General features: G+C 36.4%; 1 protein-coding gene across 3 annotated transcripts in view; it reads right to left on the bottom strand.

Annotated features, from left to right (window-relative positions):
• The window catches only part of LOC115212407 (protein TBATA-like), a 39,374-nt gene extending 18,027 nt beyond the window's left edge, over positions 1-21,347 (bottom strand). The window contains exons 1-3 of one of the 3 annotated variants that reach the window (XM_029781301.2): positions 21,186-21,347; positions 6,324-6,505; positions 3,410-3,583 (exon numbers count right to left, since the gene is read on the bottom strand). In XM_029781301.2, coding sequence (XP_029637161.1) covers positions 3,410-3,583; positions 6,324-6,504 — 355 coding nt within the window. In that variant the 5' untranslated portion in view covers position 6,505; positions 21,186-21,347. Of the gene's footprint in view, positions 1-3,409; positions 3,584-6,323; positions 6,506-16,408; positions 16,517-19,969; positions 20,056-21,185 lie in introns of those variants that run through there. The other 2 variants (XM_036503289.1, XM_036503288.1) reach the window with 2 other exon arrangements.
• Between the last annotated feature and the right edge of the window lie 559 nt (positions 21,348-21,906).

Raw genomic sequence — 21,906 nt, 5'->3', positions numbered from 1 at the left:
CTGGAGAATATTTCTATGATCTCTCTTTATACAGGGTGTCCCAAAAGTCACTGATGGGTTTCAATTTTTAATAGCTTCCTTAACTTTACAAATGTATGAAATTTTGATACAATATAAAAGGACATAATGGAAATTACTATGCACAAGTCAAATTTTGCAACACCACTATATCACATATGAAAAATAACGTCGCTTTATAAAACCATTTTCGGCTTAGTATGCCTGTGCTCTTTCCAAAACTTGCACTATAACAGCCTCAAGATTTTCAGACCCCATTTCTCTGATTTCTTTACTGATGTTCTCCTTCAGTTGCATCAGAGTCTCTGGTTTGTTGACGTAATTCCTCTCTTTCAGGTATCCATGAATGAGATCTTTTTGCACCCAGCCATTTAAAGTAGACCGCACATATTGTTCCAGCAAAATGGGACAACTGCTCATACTGCAAGAGAAACAATGCAGTTGCTATGGCAGTGCTTTGGAGAGAGAATAATCTCCTGCTATGGTAATGTCAACTGGCCTTCATATTCCTCAGACTTGACTAACCCGGATTTTTTCTTGTGAGGATACCTGAAAGAGAGGGTTTACATCAATAAACCGGAGACCCTGGTGCAACTGAAGGAGAACATCAATAGAGAAATCAGAGAGGTGGGGTCTGAAACTCCTGAGGGTGTTATGGTACAAGTTTTGGAAAGAGCACAGGCATGCAAAGCTGAAAATGGCTGCCATTTAAGCAATGTCATTTTTCGTATGTGACATAGTAGTGTTGCAAAATTTGACTTGGGCATACTAATTTCCATTATGTCCTTTATATTGTATCAAAATTTCATGAATTTATTTGTAAAGTTAAGGAAGCATTAAAAATTGAAATCCATCAGTAACTTTTGGGACACCCTGTAGTTTTAGAGCAGACCTGGTGAGAGATGTCTAGGTTGTGTATAGACTGTTAAGAAATAGTGAAGGGCAGTTTATCATCTACATAAAGTGTAAATTGTTACAAAAGATATCAAGCTGGTCTTTAATGTAAGAGTGTGAAAGACATAAATAAATTTCAGGGTACAGCAGAGGTTTTATTTATGTCATTAAGTCATGATTTTATGGGCAATAAAGTCATTAATTATAGGTATTCACAACTGAGAATGATAAAGGAGTGTCTAGGCAGCTCATGCAGAGTAAAAACATCAAGGCATTATTTGAATGCATTGGTTCATCAGTTTTCACAGTGATTTGTGCCTCATTTGTTAATATATATTAGTGAAAGATACATGTGTACACAAAATGTATATATGCATACACACATACACATTCACATAATCTTTTTATTTTTGGAACAATGGATCTTGAAGTACATAAAGCTATAAATAATAGCATGTAAATATTGAGTTGGAAAACTGTTTAGGATAAAAATCTGGTTCCCTGGGGGATTTGAACCCACACCTCTTGTAGATTCGACAGGCATTCTACTATTGCACCAAAGCAGTCTTTCGAATTTCTCTGCCCATTTTAGAAACTTAATTCTTTCCAGCAAGAATTGTATGTTGTTGATATCATAGGAATTTTATAAACCTTTGAGATAATGTGAAATAAATCTCTTGTTTTTTTGTTTTTTTTGAAACAGTGGATCTTGCTATAGATACAACAAGTAAAATACTACTGCATCAGCTGCTATTGTTTACCTCCATTTGTATTACATAACCCTCGTTTCCATTTAAACTTTGGTGGCAAGGATGTCTTATTATTGTCAACACAATACAGTCTAACATCAGGTACATCCATACAGATTGAAAAGGCCTTCATAGGTACTGTGTAAGAGGGAGGATATATATATATATATATATATATATATATATATATATATGTATGTATGTATGTATGTATATATGTATATATATATATAAGTTAAATTTGAAACTGAAAATTAAAGTTTAGACAGGAGACATGAAAATGCAGTATCCAACCTTTGTTTTGGGTAAGTCCTAGGTAATGCACCTGCAGAGCACATTCACCACTTATGGCTACCAGGTGCCATCCATGTTATTGTGATTTTTGTTGTTGGATCTATGTCAGGAATTCCTAGGTGCACATCAGGTATATTTTAAATGATTGACACAGAAAACAGAATGTAACTAGACGCTTTATTTAGCTAAATAAAGCTTTTATTACACTCCATTTTCCATATCAATAATCTAATATATATATATATGTATATATATATATGACCTTCGAACATTGGGCCTCACAGAGGCAATGACAAAAGACCGAGATCTCTGGAGAGATGCTTTGACTGCAAAGACCCGACAAATAATGTGAGTTCATGGCTGTTTCCTGCACCAGTCTTGCATAGCCCCAGCCCATCCAAAGTACCTTGGATTGCAAAACGACCTGCTGTGCTTACCTTGGATTGTAGGGCGACCTGCTGTGCTTGAGGAGACCTACTGAGTCAAGTACATCAACATCAAAATAAATATCAAATGGAAATTGTAGTTGTGATACCTGTGCTGGTGGCACGTAAAAAGCACCCACTACACTCACGAAATGGTTGGCATTAGGAAGGGCATCCAGCTGTAGAAACACTGCCAGATCAGACTGGAGCCTAGTGCAGCCTTCTGGCTTCCCAGACCCCGGTCGAACCGTCCAACCCATGCTAGCATGGAAAACGGATGTTAAACGATGATGATGATGATATATATATATATATATATATATAGCAGTGATGTATGTGGTATTAATAGCTGTTTATCCCCAGGCCAACCCTGATCAAGCAAACCTGTGATGAAAGGTGATTCAGCTATGACCAGTTTATCTAATCAGCTACCAAAAATGAGTAATAATATGCAAACCACTTCTTTATTATTTATATTAGCTCTCAGTATTAGTCATCTTATAAACATTGTCTCTCAGTTTGATTATATTCATAAAGTGTGATGAGGACAAGTATGTTTGGTAGGGCCCATCTGTCACCAGAATGACTTTAGGACTGCTAAAAAATCTCAGTTTCTAATGTAGGCACAAAGCTATAAATTTGAAAGCTGGAAGCAGTTGGTTAACCCTTTCGTTACCAACCTGGCTGAACCGGCTCTGGCTCTGTTGTACAAATATCTTGTTTTCTTAAGGTTTTAATTAAAATCTTCCACCAAACCTTAGTCACAATTTATGTTCATTTTACTAAATTCTTTGTTTTATTTAAAGTAATTGAAAGAAACACAGAGCATCTCAAAATAAATACAGTAACGAAAGGGTTAAATTAATCCTGAAAAGAGAAAGAAAATGTTGATCCTAGTGTGATTAGATGTAAGAACTTATAGGCTCATAACTAACTAACACTGGGTATTTTGTCTGTTTTTATGTTGAATACATTAAGCTGTTACTTCAAAACTCAAAACAATCAACCGCAAATATTGAAGCAACTTACATGGTCCATAGTTGGGTAATACTTTCTCTTTGTAAAAATGTCTTAGTCTTTTGAATCGCTCGGTGTCAGGTATGAAAGAAAAAGACAATTCATTTTTATATCCTGAATCCTTTCTGGTAGAAATAGGAGGTATGTCCCAATCAAGTACTGTACATATTGGTACATCTAGCAAACCTGTAAAGATTGAAATATCATTTAGATATATTAGGTTGTCTGGAAAGTTTGTGCCGATTTATAGTAGCTTACCTTTCGACTTATTTTAGAACATGGTTGAGTCCATAAAATAGGATTTGACTACACCTCCATTTAGAGCACAGTTTAAGCTATCTTTTCGTGGGAGAAGGTTTATGTTCCTATAACTTGTGTTAATTCTGTAACCCTTTAAAATGGAAGATAAGAAAGTTCATTTTTGGGAACCAGACAAATATTGCTGCAGCTCGGCTGGGATGTGTTACCCCACCCTCCATATTCCCCAGATATTGCTCCTTCAGATTTCCACTTATTCAGGACTCTGCAAAATAGTCTTAATGGTAAAAATTTCAATTCCTTGGATGAAGTAAATAGATACCTTGATGAATTCTTTGCCATGAAACCACCTCAATTCTGGGGAGAGGGTATTTTCAAGTTAAAGGAAAGATGGAGATACATTGTGCAACAAAATTGTTCATATTTGGTTGATTAAAGATGTAATGGCAAGTATTTATGGACCTTTTTCTTTCCTTTAAAAATTGGCACAAACTTTCCGGACAACCCAATAGATATGAAATATGATGGTAGTCTCTTGTAGTCTGAGAAAAATGGTTCTGCAATTTCTTGCAGAACAACCTGCAAAAATGATTATATATTTATAGTGGTTGTAGTGTTTGTGGTGTTATGGGCTGTGATGAGCTGTGTGGTGTTGGTGGAGAGGATTGCAGATGAGGTAGATGGAAGTGAAGACTGCAGGGGCTGGCAGAACAGCCACGGGGCATGCGTGGGCCGGAAGCACGTGCGGGCAGTTTGATGAGAGATGGCAGCATGCAAGGACGTGTTTACTTCTTGAGAGTGATTGCTCATACTGCCTAGGTCAACAGGTAAGGTCTCTGTATTTCTTTCTCCCATTTGCTTCTTTTCTGTTGTCTTTTTCCGCCATCACACTACAGTGGTTAAATGTATGTGCTGTACATTAATTCACCCTCTCCATCAAATCGATGTTTCTTAAGCAGGTGTATGGTGTACCACATGTTTGCTCTTGAAGTGATCAAAGAACAACATGGGATGAGTCTTTTGTACACCACCTGTTTCAAGAATTGAAACCATGATCTTGTGATCATGCATGCAACATTCTAACCAGTAGGCTGTGTGCCCTCTAGATATAAAACTATTTAATAAGTAAATAAACAAATAATAATGGCCATATCAAATAATTATGATAATGATGATAATGAACACCATTGTGTCATTTTCACTCCTTTTTCAAAGGTTTCATTAGCAAAAAGGAGCTGTGCCCATGTGCTATACAAGTCCTTTAAGACTGTTGAGATTGGTAGGAATAATGCTAAGTTTGAATACCTGTAAGATGACAATTGCAGGGAAAGAGATAGTGGGTGATGGGTAGGGAAGCAGGATTCCAAAGGTTTGACATTTTGAGGAGGAAGGATTTGATAGACAGGAAAAGAAACCAGGAGTGAAAACCTCTTAGATCATATGTTTTTTTTAAATAAAAGAATTAGCAAATTGGTCAGGTAACATATAGTTAATATCAGAGGAGGAGTAGGAGGTACTTATGACAGCCAGCATATGTGCAAGCTTAACAGGGATTTATGCAGCTGACAAGTAAATAGATTATTTGAGAAAGAGAGAGAGAATATGGGTGGCAAGGAGGAGTGGAGAGAGAATGGCATTGCAATTACAAAAGAATTTTATGGCCTCTCGAAAGAGTCACTCAGCAGCTTAGTTTGAAATAGCCTTTCCAAAAACGTGATCAGGATTTTTATAAGAGGTAGTGATGGTAGTGTGGGTGGACTTTGGTTACACTTTATGTGACAAGTATGGCAGTGATAAAATTTCAGTACAACCTTTGCTGACATTTACTTCTTTTATGCTGTAATTTATATTGTTAATTTAATTTGTTTAAGCAACTATACAGAGAAGGTGAGTAATATAAAATTAGAAGACTAGAGATCTTCCTGTCTAGCAAGTGATTTGAACTGAGTCTATGTGTTGAAACTGAAGCAATTACAGCATTGAAGACATGTATTAGCCACTTAAAACACACAAAAACTGTTAACTTAATTATCATTTGGAGTCAAAATTTCCATTGTACCATCTGCAAATTGGTCACTGACAAAATTCCAGTGCAACTAGTCTGGGATGAGTTTGTTGGTCAGTTTATTCAGGGTTTTAAATATAATTTTTTTTCTCATCTGTAAATGCCAGTTATTTTGGTTGTCACCTCCTGGTGATTATAGGAGGTCTGTTGATTTGGCTATACTCGGAGGTTGAAATTCATGTACCCATGCATCCTTCCTTCTCAATGAGGGTACTTTTGGCATTGAGCAGTACAGCAGAATCAGAACTAACAACTTGAAAGAAGAGAATCTATCAATCCATGACAACAAAACAGACAAAAGGGAGATGGGTTGACATAAACTATATAAGGCAGTGAGAGTGATGGTAAATTAAGTTTATAAGCTTGTTTTGATTCCTTGTAACAATTTCACTGCTTTATGTTGCAAAGACACCCAGAATTGGCATCCCTGCTACAGTTGTCTTCTCACATTCCATGCACACATTAAATTTAAGCTGATCAATTAATTGAAGATTCCTTATTAAAAGTCTAATAATTAACTCTGTATCATACTCAAATATTTGTGGGTAAGAAATAATTATTTTTATTTACGTTGTATAGAAAAGGGAAAGATTGCAGTTTTACCTTTTATATGTTTAACTCTTTGTGGATGTGGGTTGTGTCGGGTAAAAAACGAATTCTTGCTAAGCTGTCCAAAGCGATAACCTCCCCGGGATTCTGGCGGTCTGCTTGAAGAATCATAGTTAAGTAGCAGTCCACGAGGTGAAGAAACATTTGGCAGACTTAACTCTACAAAAGGATTCATTCTGAAAAATTTAAAGCAAATAAATATCTTTTTATATCACACAATGTACTGCAAAATGTAAAGTTTATAAAAAAGTGTTTTTCATCAATTTAAGTTTATTATTAATACTTTTGTTAATCTTCAGCATTTTCCTTTCCATGACTCTTTGTGTTGCTTTTAATTTATCTTCAATGCTCTTGTTGGTAGTCTATTTTTCAGATGCATAATCATAAGCAGCACACACTGGTTGAAAACATTTCTTTTTAGACACACGAGCAAATTAACTGCTCATGGTATGATTCAATTTACCAAAGTCTACCCGTCCTAACTGCATTCATTGTTGAAGTTTCTTTGGTCTGATTTTTATCCTTTGTGCGTATTATTTGTCCATGATTAACAAAATGGATAAGTAGAAAACAACAGGATAAGGTGGCAACAGGTTTAACAGATATTATTTGGAAAATAAAACTCTGAAATGGTCTTTTGTCTGTAAACAGACATGACAGAAGTAGACACCTTTATAATCATTAAAATTTTTAAAAATCTGAAATTATACATTCAAATTATTTATTAATTGTCATAATGAGAATATTTAATATTTAGTAGACATGCCCTTTATATTTTTCAATGCAAGGACCCTATTAGGCATGTTACTGATCAGATGACGAATATTCTCTGTGGAATTTCTTGCCAAGGTTCATGCAGCAATCTCAAGAGATCTGACTTTGAAGATGCTTTCTTGTTCTTTTTATGAAGTGTCCTGTCCATTATGTCCCTTCAATAGGGTTCATATCTGGTGACTGGTTTGGCCATGGAAGCTTTGTAATGCCATTTTCATCCAACAAATCTTGGGTCATTTTAGACAAGGAGCCTCATCTTTCATAAATAAAGTGTCTTCTTTAATCATTTCACCACTTGAGAAGATTGGAAGGAGTCCTTTCTGCAATAAGGACACATATTTATCTGAGTTCATGTTTCCCTCACACTCCGCCTGATCTGTTCAAATATGCCTGACCTGTTGTAGTCTGTTATCAGATCTTTGTGGTTATTGTCACGGTCTACAATTTTGTTCCAACTGTTTTCAAATTCGGTGTATGGATTAAATTATTTGCTCTCTTTTACTCTCTTTTACTTGTTTCAGTCATTTAACTGCAGCCATGCTGGAGCACCACCTTTAGTCGAGCAAATCAACCCCAGGATTATTCTTTGGAAGCCTAGTACTTATTCTATCGGTCTCTTTTGCCAAACCGCTAAGTTACAGGGACGTAAACACACCAGCATCGGTTGTCACAGACACACAAACATACACACACACACACACACACACATACACACACACACACACACACACACACACACACACACACACACACACACACACACATATATACGACGGGCTCCTTTCAGTTTCCATCAACCAAATCCACTCACAAGGCTTTGGTCGGCCTGAGGCTATTGTAGAAGACACTTGCCCAAGGTGCCACACAGTGGGAATGAACCTGGAACCATATGGTTGGTAAGCAAGCTACTTACCACACGGCCACTCCTGCGCTGAAATTTATTTTTCCTATAAATTCATAATTAAAAAGTTATTAGGCCTTTAAAATTTGCAAAATTTTGGTATTTTAGTCAAAAAGAAGCAAATATTTAACACATCACCATAAAGTTCTGTTAGCATATTAAGCAAAGAAACACCACATGTTCGATAGATGATTGTGAAGAACTCTGTTTCTATAGTAACCAAAGATGCTGTGCATGTGCACAAGAGAGTGACCACCAAATTGAGTGTAATCAACAAATTGAGAGTACCTGAGCATAATGTCAGACTTTGTTAGTAAATAAGTTGTTAACTTGATGCATCTAGTTCTCTTCTCCAAATTCTTTCTCACTATGTTGCTACCAGCTGCTTTGTTTAAACAGTTTACTTAAAAGATCTTTTTTCTGTACAAAATCATTATCACCAATTTACTAAAATTCAAACTGAATATTATTAACTTTATTAAAATTTAAAAAATAGAATAAATCTGTAACACTTTTTGTAGCAGGAGAAGAAAAAATTGTCGTTTCAGACATGATCTCTCCTTAAAGAAAAAAAAATATCATTTCATCATAATAACATTACTAGAGATAAAGTGACAAATGTTGAATTTGTTAGATGTACAAGGATCATTAGAAATAGAAATATAAAAATTATAAGTCTCTCTAAAGGAGACTACAGCAGCGGTACTGGATATTAACAGTTATTGCCATGCTAATATGGCAGTCCATAAATATAGGATGTAAGTTGCTGTTGATTAGCTCCAAGGGGCCATCGCTTCTAGGTAGCTATATGACACATGAACCTGTGTCCATTATAACCTTCGAACAGGGGAGGTCAGCTGCTTCCCCTTGCTTGTCAGGCATCTGCAGACATGTTTCAGGGTATTTGCCCTTTATCAATGCAGAGTAGCCAAACCCAGCAGGCGTCGCTGCTGACCAGCTGTTCGAAGGATTGTTTCCTGACAACTTAAGAAGACTTAGATCACTGGATACCATAGGAGAAGAAAAAGCCTTGAGTACTTCACAACAACAGGAATTTGAAAAATGAAGAAGTTGAGAAAGACAGAAGGAGAAGATAATTGATGGCTTTACCAACAGGCTTCCGAAAGACTAATCCCTAAATGTGCTACGTTGTGTATAGGACAGAAAGGTAGAGAGATCCATAAAAGTCTATACCTGTTGGCAAGACTCATTACTTTGTTATCTTAACCCCCATCTCCAAGGAACTTTAAAACATAAAGATACTGCTGTCATTCCTTATCACACAAAGGAGAAATGAAATTTATGCTTCAGTTTTGGACTTTTGATCTCAAGAGCTAGTAGACTGCTGTTCACTTAACTGTCTTGCCTCTAAATCTCTTAAATATTTGGTATAGAAAATACTCTGAGCAAAACAAACTAAAATAATTCCTCACACAAGTTGTCAGTTGCCATAGTACTTCAGTTTTATGAGTTGTTGTTTTCTAAAAGTCAACAGCTGTCGGTAGACTAAGCCTGGGTAATGCTGCCAATCTTTCAGAAGCCATGAAAACCTGTTTTTAAGCTTAATGGTAAATTGAACACATAATAAAAGAGATAATTACATACACTCTCTCACATTCTGTTTGTATGTATGTCTGTTTCTCTCTTTATTACAGTCCCCACCCTCTCCCCCTCTCTCTCTCTCTCACTACATACTCACACACACACATACTCTTTCTCTCTCTCTCTCTCTATTTCTGGAGTTGTTAATAGAGATAGTTTTAAAATGAAATAAGTCAAATTTTGTATTTTATGCAGTAAGGGGAAAAAATAAAGAAAAAATATCACTTTTTTTTCGCTAAAGAGAAGATTTAAAGATTAAATTCCTATGTTTTACATGAATTCCACCAAATAAAGTTTTAATCTATATTTTGCATTTACAATATTTATTCATATAGCCCAATTAATTAATTGATAAACCATAAGGAATGTAGTTTATCAATTAAAATGAACGGAGGCCAAATCTACAGCATATATCAGGAGAAGCCTGTTTTATATATATATATATTCAGATGAATGGTACTTAAGTTAAAGGCACCAGAATTTTGTATCATATTATCCATATAAATCAAATGGGGTGATTATAATCAAAATAAGCAACAAGGATATCCAAGGTAGTGTAGTACAATTGTTTCATGCTACTTCATTTTATTAAACACTGTAAGTATTACATCAGTTTTAAAATGTTGAGCAATCTTCAGCCACATATAGAATTTTTTTAATTAAATGGACAATGCACATTCTTATACTTATTTCATTTGCCAAAGCTGAAGATTGCTCAGCATTTTAAAACTGATGTAATACTTACAGTGTTTAAAATGAAGTAGCATGAAACAATTGTACTACACTACCTTGGATATCCTTGTTGGTTATTTTGATTCTATATATATATATATATATTTTTATATATTTATATTTTATCCAGTTTCAGCTCACGAGCTGTGGCCATGCTGGGGCACCGCCATATATATATATATAATAATATTAGGGAATAAATATATATATATAATAATATTAGGGAATAAATCCAAACTTACAGGGAAAAATTAGATTTAGGATTAAATCCAATTTTATAGTATAAATATATTATATTATATTATATCATATTAGAGATAAAACCACTATTAGGCAAATCAAACAGTGAAAAACATAAGCCAATACATAAAATTAATTTAAAAATATAAAAGTTAAAAATAAAAAAATATTTAAATAATTTAAACTTATAAATTTTATATATATATATACAAATATATATATATATGTATGTATAATATTTTTATATTTATATATTATTTTATTTATTAATTAATTAATTTTTTTTTTTTTAAATATCAAAAGTATTAAAAGTTTAATAAAAGATAAAGAGTATATATATATATATATATACACACACAAGGTGCGATGGGTAAATTGTCATCATTTTATATTTTTTATTTCACCCATGCACATTGTTTGGTCTTGATTTTGTTGACTATACAGTATAGTAGGTTTAGTTGGGGACCATCTGTGACAAAAACAGCACCATGATGCAATTCACTCACCCAGAAATTTGGAAACGACATGCTGTACTGTTTGACATTTGTGCTGGAAGCTCCAATATGAACATTTCAGTGTGTTGGGTGTACCGAGAGTGATTAAAAATCTAACATCTAGTCAATATCATGGTGTTTAGAGTGATCACTAGTGATGGTGACGTTATGCCTCCGTTCATCTTCCCATGCGGCCTCAGACTTAACACAGAGGCCTGGAGTAGGTAGAGCTACCCTGGGTCAAGAGGGTGAGTGCTGGAAGAACCTATGTCTCTGCACCATGCCACACAGGACCCAGCATCATACCACATAAGCAGGAAAACCAGTCATGGCTGTCAAACAATTTCTGCAACTCCATCACCCATAATATCTGGTCACCTAACTCCCTAGACTGCAACCCCATTGATTATTATGTGTGGGGCACAGTTGAGCGAGAGACCAACCAAACTTCTTGTAACACCAAAGATGAACTGAAGGCAAAAATTATGGCAGCATTCACCAATTTAAATAAGGAAACTGCCCTGAAGAGTTGCAGGAGATTCCAAAGTCATCTGGAGGCCATGGTTGAAGCCAATGGCAATTTTATTGAATATATTTACTCTTTAGTATTTCAAGATATTTTTATGTAATTTTGGTAAATATACCTGTTAAAATGAGATGTCAGTGTTATTTTTATTTTCGTGTAATTTAGACAATATATTCATCACACCCTGTATATATATAGGCACAGGAGTGGCTGTGTGGTAAGTAGCTTGCTAACCAACCACATGGTTCCGGGTTCAGTCCCACTGCATGACATCTTGGGCAAGTGTCTTCTGCTATAGCCCCAGGCCGACCAATGCCTTGTGAGTGGATTTGGTAGATGGAAACTGAAAGAAGCCTGTCGTATATATGTATATATATATATATCAGTGTGTGTGTATGTGTTTGTGTGTCTGTGTTTGTCCCCCAAGCATTGCTTGACAACCGATGCTGGTGTGTTTACGTCCCCGTTACTTAGCGGTTCGGCAAAAGAGACCGATAGAATAAGTACTGGGCTTACAAAGACTAAGTCCCAGGGTCGATTTGCTCGACTAAAGGCGGTGCTCCAGCATGGCCGCAGTCAAATGACTGAAACAAGTAAAAGAGTAAAAGAATATGTATATATATATATATATATATATATATATATATATATATATATATATTCCACAGTATTTATATTATTGACTGTTATGAACATTTAAACTTGTCAACATTGAAACTTTTAAAAATATATTTCTAATTCATAATTCTAGATTTTTACTATTGATAAACAAAAAATATTGTTGAAACTAGTTTGGTATATATGTAAATAAATTTATTTAAAAACAATTTCAAATTTCGGTGCATTTTCAACAACAAAGTTGCCTATATTTTTTCCTGCATGGAAATACACCCCTCTCTTTTGTTATATATGTATATCATCATCATCATCATCGTTTAACATCCGTTTTCCATGCTAGCATGTTTTGGACGGTTTGACTGGGGTCTGGGAAGCCAGGAGGCTGCACCAGGCTCCAGTCTGATCTGGCAGTGTTTCTACAGCTGGATGCCCTTCCTAACGCCAACCACTTCGTGAATGTAGTGGGTGCTTTTTACGTGCCACCAGCATAGGTGCCAGGGGAGCCTGGCAACAGCCACGATCAGTTGGTGCTTTTTATATGCCATCAGCATGGAAGCCAGTCAAGGCGGCACTGGCATCGGCCACGTTCGGATGGTGCTTTTTATGTGCCACCAGCACGGGTATCACAACTACAATTTCCATTTGATTTTTATTTTGATGTTGATGTACTTGACTCAGTAGGTTTCCTCAAGCGCAGCAGGTCGCCCTACAATCCAAGGTAAGCCCAGCAGGCCGTTCTGCAATCCAAGGTACTTTTGATGGGCTGGGGCTGCTATGTGAAGCTGGTGCAGGAAACAGCCATGATCTCACGTTATTTACCGGGTCTTCGCAGTCACAGCATATCTCCAGATGTCTCAGTCTTTCGTCATTGCCTCTGTGAAGCCCAATGTTCGAAGGTCATGCTTGACCACCTCATCCCATGTCTTATATATACTTCTCAGGAAGTTGAATCTCATGGAGGAAATGACCATGGACCAAGATGTCTGGTGATATGAAGTTTGTGAGATGACCTGCCCAAATTAGCAAAACTGAGTTCTAGAAGTGCTGTGTGTCCCACCCACACTTAACAAGAAAACTTCTCACACACTCTATCACAACGAATCAAACTATGTCTCTACATCCCTTCTCTTCCTCACATTTCCACTTCATGTACTATGATTGCCTCCCGCTACCCAATATTGTCCTCTTGGCCTTGTGCCACTGTATCATTGCTCTCTGTTTGCCCCCAATCTGTGCATTCTACCCACATACCTTGTCTCACTCTATTATTGCCATCTACTAGCCCCTGACCTGGGTGTTCCATCCACATGTAACAAGAAAACTTTTCCCTCACTCCACCACAACGAACCAAACTACATCTCTTCTCTTTCTTGCATTTCCTCGTTCATTCACTATGCCTAGCTCTCCTTGCCTAGCTCACATTCCCCAATTCTGTCCTCACACTCCTGTTCCTCTGTATCATTACTATCTGGTAGCCCCTCCAACTCTATATATATATATACCCAAGTCTTTTGCCACTTACTTGCACTCATTAATCACATTCTCATCACAATATCCTGCCACATATATCATGGCATTTGAACCTCAAGTGTATGCCCTGGTACTTGCCAGTATCTATAGCTCTCTCTTCCTTTACTCAACCATCTCATTTATACTCTAATCCCCGTTTCTTGTGAGTATGCCTGGCGTTTTGCCACTATCTCCATCCTGCAGTCTTCCATTCTCTCTCACTCTCCTTCTCTTGCACTTACCCCAGGTTGGGCAACCGTGTATTTTCTTTGCGGTAACACACATGTTTTTGTCTAGGAGTTGATAAGTGGTTGGTGAGATCTGTGCAAGCCATTTACAAGGATGCTGTCAGTAGGGTGAAAATTAGCAAAGAATATAACAAAGAACTGTGAGGAAGTAGGAGTTTACCAAGGATTGGTTCTCAGACCTCTGTTGCTTATCCTAAGCCTCTAGTCAAGCTACTCTGTGTTGACAACTTTATTCTTATAGATGAATCTCTACTAGAATTAGACAAGAAATTTCAGTTGTGGAAGCAGGGACCAGAATCTAAGGGCCATAGAATTAATTTAGCAAAGACCAAAGTACTAGTGAGCAGGAAAGTAGACAAATTACTTCGAGATTAAAGTCCTGTTTGATATGTAGAAATGATGTTGGTAGAAATTCAATTTGGTGTATCCAGTACAAGGTATGGACACATAAGAGGTGCAGTGGAATCACAGGAAGGTTAACTGAGAAAGCCTTTGCATATGGCAGACGTGCATGAACAATAAACATAAGAATTAGATTTGCTCAAATGCCCAGATGGTTTCCTTGAGGTTGTAAATAATTTCTGTTACCTAAGTGACCAAATTAGCAGTGGGGGAGGATGCTCTGAAAGTATTGTTGCTAGAATAAGAATAGGATGGAGAAAGTTCAGAGAGATATTACCTTTGTTGGCAAAAGGCAGATTGTATGATGCTTGTGTATAAATGACTATGCTTCATGGTAATGAGATGTGGGCCCTGAATGCAGATGGCATGCACAGACTGTAGAGGAATGAAGCTAGTGTGTCAGAGTGCATGTATGACAAGTACAAATGTGTGGAGAGAAGTTGGGCATTAGGGTAACCAGGTATAGCATGCAAGAGAGATGACCATGATAGTTTGGTCACCTGAAGTATTTGAATGATGAGAACTGTATAAAGAAGTGCTGATTGCTTAAAGTGGATGGCACTTGTGGAAGAGGAAGACCCAGGAAGACATGAGATGAAGTAGTGACAGCTGATCTCAAGATGCTGAGCCTCCCAGAGGTGATGACAATGGATTGAGATGTCTAGCAATATGAGACCTGCTCCCCTCAAGGAAACTGAGTTCTGGAAGTGATGTATATTCTACCAACAAGTAGCAATAATTCACACATCTCATACCAATAAACCAAACTACATCTTTTCTTCATGCATTATGCTGGTTTCCCCACCCAAAACCTGCAACCCAACATCACTTGGTTATCCCTCTTTCTTCTCCTTTCCCTGCCAACTGTATAATTGCTATCCTGTTGCCTCCCCCTACACACCTGTGGTTAGCCACCCACTGCATTCTTCCCTTTCCATCTCCTCTTTCTCTTTTGTCCTTTTGTGAACTCCTTGCACAAACACTCTGGGCAATCCTCAGTCATTCCATCTACATTCATCTCCTTGTATCTTGAGAGCATGCCCTGGCATATCACTACCATCTCCTTTGCTCTGTTTCTCTCCCTCACTCTCTTGCTTGCCATTTCTCTCTCTCTCTCTCTCTCTCTCTGTCTGTCTCTTTCTCTCTCTCCCACTGACTGGAGTAACTATGTCTACAGTATTAAAACTGAAAGTATTATCTCACATTACAATAGAGATGATATTGTTTCACTCTTGACACATAATACTGAAATAGTGTAAGAGATAAAAGATTGTTCCAGGCTTGCATTAGGCAAGAAGTTGAAAATGTTTTTGGCCCATGACACTTCATGGACTTTAAGTAAGGCATGTGTAAGATTTGAATGAAATCAGTTGGGTAGTTCTTGAGTTTTAATGATGCATACAGACAGACATACATACATTCTCAGTTTTATATATATATATATATATATATATATATTAGGCAAAAAAATTAAGGAGTGCATTCATTACATAAATAATATTTTCAGGATTAAATAAAAAGACAACAAATGGAAAATATGACCTACCTATATATATATGATTAAAAAACGTATGGTAAATAAATGAACACATTCTAAATACACAGGCAGATAGAAAACATAGTCAAATGCAATTTCAGCCATTATTGATAATATTTCTTCCACTCTGAAGGCACCTACAAGAAATTTGCCAGGAATCGGACCTAAACATAGCAAAATGAAATGGGCTTGAGACAAGACAATTAGTGGATGGATAGGGGACAAAACAATAAACAGAATAAAGGCTTAAGGTTTCACAAAGACAACAATTAACAATGATAATACATAAATGTAAAACCTTGGGGCTGCAAGACAAAACAAAAATGGATAACACAAAGAAGAAATGAAAACTGACCTAAAGGACTAGACAGGAGGGTAGAGCGAGAATCTCAGAAAATCCTGTCCACTATGATTGAAGGCAACATGAAAAGAATGACACCACTTTAGGTCATCATGGGTCAGGAGTGAGTAGACAAATGAAAGAAGGGTACTCAACACCTTTACTGGGAGTTACCTGTATGGATCAAAACAGTTTGATTCAAACTCTTTAGTATTCTGAGTTTCAAACACGGTGCTGATCGTTGGCCATTGGAGTTTGAATGAGAGGATGGTTGAAGAGAGTCAATGCTTATTATGGATGTTAGCCTGCGATTGGTTGAGAAAGGTCATATGGTATTGTAGTTTGATGCTGGTATTTCAGTGACAACAATTACTTTGAAAATACTGCACGGTTAAAAGGAAATCGACTGCATGGTGCATATATCCACACATGCACACATACAGTGTGCAGATGTATATGCACATGCATGCACACTCATGTGCACGCGTATACTTGTGTGGTTATGTACAAGGGGTGAGAGTATGTGCATAGACAAGCATGAAGAAGTGTTGGAGATTGTTGATTTGTGGTACTGTTCATGGGGGTTAGTTGGTGACAGTGATCTTGGTGCAGGCGGGGGAAGCTGGTACTAAGGAGGCATATCCAGGTTGTTGGTGGCCAGTGGCTTGAAATTTACCAGAAGAGTATACCTTTGGTGGCAGCAACAGGATAGATCGTATTTCTTGTAGATGGATACTGTGGGTTGGTAGATGATATGCAGTTTTTCATGGAGGCAGAGCTGACAATTAGGGGCACCAGATGAATATGGTGATGTCCTGTTGACAATAGTCCACTCGATGCTGGGTGTTTCATCTTGGAGGTCATAGAGTTTCCAGAGAAAGCACGACAGAGAAGTGGAGTTCTCTCTATCCCTGGATCTGAAAGAGTGTATGTGCTGGGAGTACCATCCCTTGAAGTCATTGGCTGTCATACCCATATAATGCCTATGATGCCATCGGATGGTGCAAGGGTGGCACTGTATACTACAGCCCTTGAGAGGCAGGATCCTTCTAGAGGACAGGTGATGGGATTTCAGCTGTTGCAAGTTGGGATTGAGGGTTGTGTGGAGCATTTTTATGCCTGTTGATGTGTGCAATGTTGTCTAAGCAGGAGTAGCTCACCTTAACATTATGGGGATTGAAGAGTTTGAGGAAATGTTTCTTAGTTAACGATAGGAAGCCCCTGGCTATGTTGGTAGAAACTTCTAGGTTAAATGGGAGGTTAGACCAGATAATTTTCCTTTTCCTAATTCTCTTGGGGTGAGGAGAGGGGGTTTGTGGATCGTCCACATATGTGAGCTTCTCAGAAAATCTGCTCTTAACCAAAGCATCCTTGTAGGGGGGGAGGGCAGCTCCATTAAAGATTTCCCTATTGGAAGAGAGTTTAGATTCCCATTTGCTAATGCCTGAAATCAGGTTTCTAATTACAAGGGTTGATTTCCTGTTCACCATGCAGTAATTTCCAGGTAATTGTTGTTGCTGAAATACCAACATCAAACTGTGACATTGCATGACCTTTCTCGACCAATTTCAGGCTAACGTTTGTAATATACATTGACTCTCTTCAACCATCCTCTCATTCAAACTCCAATGGCTGAAGATTAGTGCCATGCTTGAAACTCAGAGTACTAAGAAGTTTCAAGCATGGTGCTAATCTTCAGCCATATATATATGTATAGTGTAAAACATGCATGATAGTGCCACACAAAAGCACCCATGAAGTGTTGTGTAAAAACATCCAGCACACTTTGTAAAGTGGTTGGCATTAGGAAAGGTATTGAGCTGTAGAAACCATGCCAAATCCAACTGAAGTCTGGTGCAGCTCCCCAGCTTGCCAGCTCTGGTCAAAGTGTCCACTCCATGCCAGCATGGACAACAGACATCAAAAACAAAGATGAAGGCAGGTGAGGGAACAACAAGCAGGTGTATTAGTTTGACATTTGGATAGAATGGAAAAGTGTTTGATCTTTGACAGAAAGCTTTGAAAGGAAAAAATGGAGAGAGAGAAAAAGAAACAAAAACGGAGAAAAGAATTTGTAGGGATTAACAGTTCAATTTTCATATACATATAATATGCATATATATATATATATATATATATATATACACACACACACACATATATATATACAATAGGCTTCTTTCAGTTTCTGTCAACCAAATCCACTCACAAGTCTCTGGATAGCCGAGGGTTATAGTAGAAGACACTTGCCCAAGGTGCCATACAGTGGGACTGAATCTGAAACCATTTGGCTAGGAAACAAACTTCTTACTACACACCCACATGTGTCAGTACACACACACACACACACACAATGTAATATAATATTATATTACATTATATTATATATTAAAGTATATTATATATACACTTCCACCAATACACATGCATATGTGTCATAACTTATGATTTGTATTTTGTTTATTTGTATGTAATGAACTAAATTGTACCTTTGCAATAAGGACTGTTTCTCTTGATAAAAGAGAAAGTAATCATCATCTTCATTGTAATAATAGATTAAGGAATTTTACTATAGAGAAAGTAAAGAATCATAGAAATTATCAACAGTGTGATACAGGGCCAAAGAAAGCAAATGTACTACTATGGGAAAATATTTTGTCAGAGAATTCAGTTCTCTTCATTTTAATATGTTAGTTACAGCATTTTTTCTTAAACAAATTACTACTATTTTAAGACTTTTGTTCAGCTGTTTTCCATGATAGAAATCATGTGTACAAATATTATTAGGTATATGATCATTGCCAGAGCGGCTAAGATCATTGCCAGAGTGGCTAACTGGCTTCCGTGCCTGTGGCATGTAGGAGGCACCATTCGAGTGGGATCATTACCAGCATCGCCTTACTGGCACCTGTGCCGTTGGCATGTGTGAAAAAAAAAAAAATTCGAGCGAGGTTGTTGCCAGTACCACCTGACTGGCCCCCGTGCCGGTGGCATGTAAAAGCACTCACTACACTCTCGAAGTGGTTGGCTTTAGGAAGGGCATCCAGCTGTAGAAACTCTTCCAGATCAAGACTGGGGCCTGGTGCAGCCATCTGGTTCACCAGCCCACAGTCAAACCGTCCAACCCATGCTAGCATTGAAAGCGGATGTTAAACGACGACGACATCTCTATAAAGTTTGGAAAATGAAAAATATATCAAGATTTCATTCAAAATATATTTACCTCATCAATATAAAGCAAACTGGGACAATGAAACAAGCAGCTTGTAAGAGTTTTCAGAACAGCATGCAGACCTAGTTTCAAATTTAACCATAGCTAACTGATAATTTTCTCTATCCGAGGCCAATAAAACAAGTTCTAGTTGTATGCTGGAAAAGGTGATGTATAGCGTTTATAGATCAATAACATTTGTTAATATCAAAGAATTTAACAAGAATTATTGAAATGAAAATGTTTCAGTCACCTTTAATTACATTGTTTTTGCTTAACATGATTAAAGGCAAGTCAGTATGGTCAAGTCTATACTTCTCTAGCATTAAATTATACATTTCAGAACAGCATGCCTACATTAAAATCCAGGTGATCAACTTTAAAAATGCCAGTGAGATAAATGAATTTATGATAAGCAAAAATCTGAATTTGAAAAATATGAAAAGAATGGACAAATTTAAAATTATAACAGAAAAAAAAAGAGAAATTATTTTGAAGTCATTTACCTTTACTTTATACAGCATTAAATATTCCCTTACTGATGACAAACAATTTAGGGCTATGCCAGGTAGGAAATGGCAAGCAGAGAATACAGCTGGAAATCACAGATACAAGAGGCATGTGAAATGATACTGAAAATTGAACCTGCATTGCAGACTCAACTTGTTGGGAGATTTCTCCCCTCCATACACATGCAAGCATGTATCTGACTCATACACTGTTCACTTTCCAGACATTTGTACATTACTGCATATGCTTTATACGCACCTTTGACAAGTTGTGGTGCACCGGAGCACTGTATACAATAATTTCATTATTATTATATTATTATTATTATTATTATTATTACCACTCTATGACACTCATACTAATTCCAGTTTCCCCGACAACATGAACAACAAAACCAACTTCTCTTGTATAAGCTGACTATCTTCTCAAGGCAGAAGGATATATGTTTTGAAGACTTCAAGAGGGATGTTTTGACCCGATCACCCAACTTATATTTGGTAATGTTAAAGAAGAGAAACCCTATGAAAATATAAACTCCAATAAATAGTTTTGAGTGTCACCATCTTTGACTGTAGATGTGTTGGGTTGAGAATGATCATCATGGAGCAGTTAATGAATACCATTCAAATGGAGAACAAAGCAACTTCAATCTTCTCTACTCAGAACCTGAATGTAATGGTAATTCATCACTGTAAGTAGCAAGAGTGTCATGGGAATGAAAAATGTTTCACAAATATGAACATCTGGAATAGATTTAATGAAAATGAAGATTTATTCTCTGAAAGAAGGATGGTGAAACTACACAAAAGACAACAGATGTTCAACCAATTACTTCTATGTGTTTCAAACAGTTCTATGTAGTTGAACTGTCCAATCAAAATTTCTTCAATAATACCCAATAACATTGAAAATGGGAACCATATATCTTAAATTATAAATTTCAGAACAGCATGCCTACATTAAAATCCAGGTGATCATCTTTAAAAATGCCAATCAGTTATTTTGTTCAAGCAACTATATTTGCACCACCAATACTCAAGGCATGCTGATTGTAGACATAAAACAATAATATAGATAATGGTGAAATATAAAACAATATGAGATAAATGAATTCATGATAAGCAAAAATCTGAATTTGAAAAATATGAAAATAATGGACAAATTTAAAATTATAACATAGAAAAAAAAAGAAATTATTTTGAAGTCATTTACCTTTATCTTATACAGCATTAAATATTCCCTTACTGATGACAAACAATTTAGGGCTATGCCAGGTAGGAAATGGCAAGCAGAGAATAAACAAACACAAGGTTACTGAAGTTACTTATGTATTCACATGCACTGTCAGAATTTAAGATAAGTTGTGTTGTTAGAATTGAGCTCCGAGGGAGATAAAAGCTTCAGTTGATATGAAAAACAGAATGGAACATGTGTAGCAAACTAGTTGTTGGAAGTTTTTGTTGCTAAGGATATATACTTGTTATGTGTTATACTATGTATTATAGTTTTATTCCTATTCTGAAATGAAAATCTGATCTTACTTCTTTCAGCTACTTTAGTTATAATTATAGAAGGATTAAAAGGGGAAATCAACAGGAATGTGGGACCATGCAAACCTGAAAGATTCGTTATCATTGAGGTGACAATTTAATAATAATAAAATGTGTGTAAACTAAGTAAATCTTCCTTCTCATAATAGACAGTAAAACTTTGAATAGCATGATGAAACTTTAGAAAAAATAGAAGATATCACAAATACAGAATAAAACTTAAAGAGAATAGTTTAAGGTTATCTCAGGGGTTTAATTAGCCTCAGTAAAATATGAAAGAGTTAATGAAATCATTATTAATGTTAATGAAAAACAACAGAAGATCTGTATTACTAAATTCTTTTGTTATCTAATTCACAGCTAGGTTGATTATGTTATCAAGA

Source organism: Octopus sinensis, linkage group LG5 (genome assembly GCF_006345805.1).
Source record: "Octopus sinensis linkage group LG5, ASM634580v1, whole genome shotgun sequence".
Taxonomy (NCBI): domain Eukaryota; kingdom Metazoa; phylum Mollusca; class Cephalopoda; order Octopoda; family Octopodidae; genus Octopus; species Octopus sinensis.
This window is presented reverse-complemented; position numbering and strand designations above follow the sequence as displayed.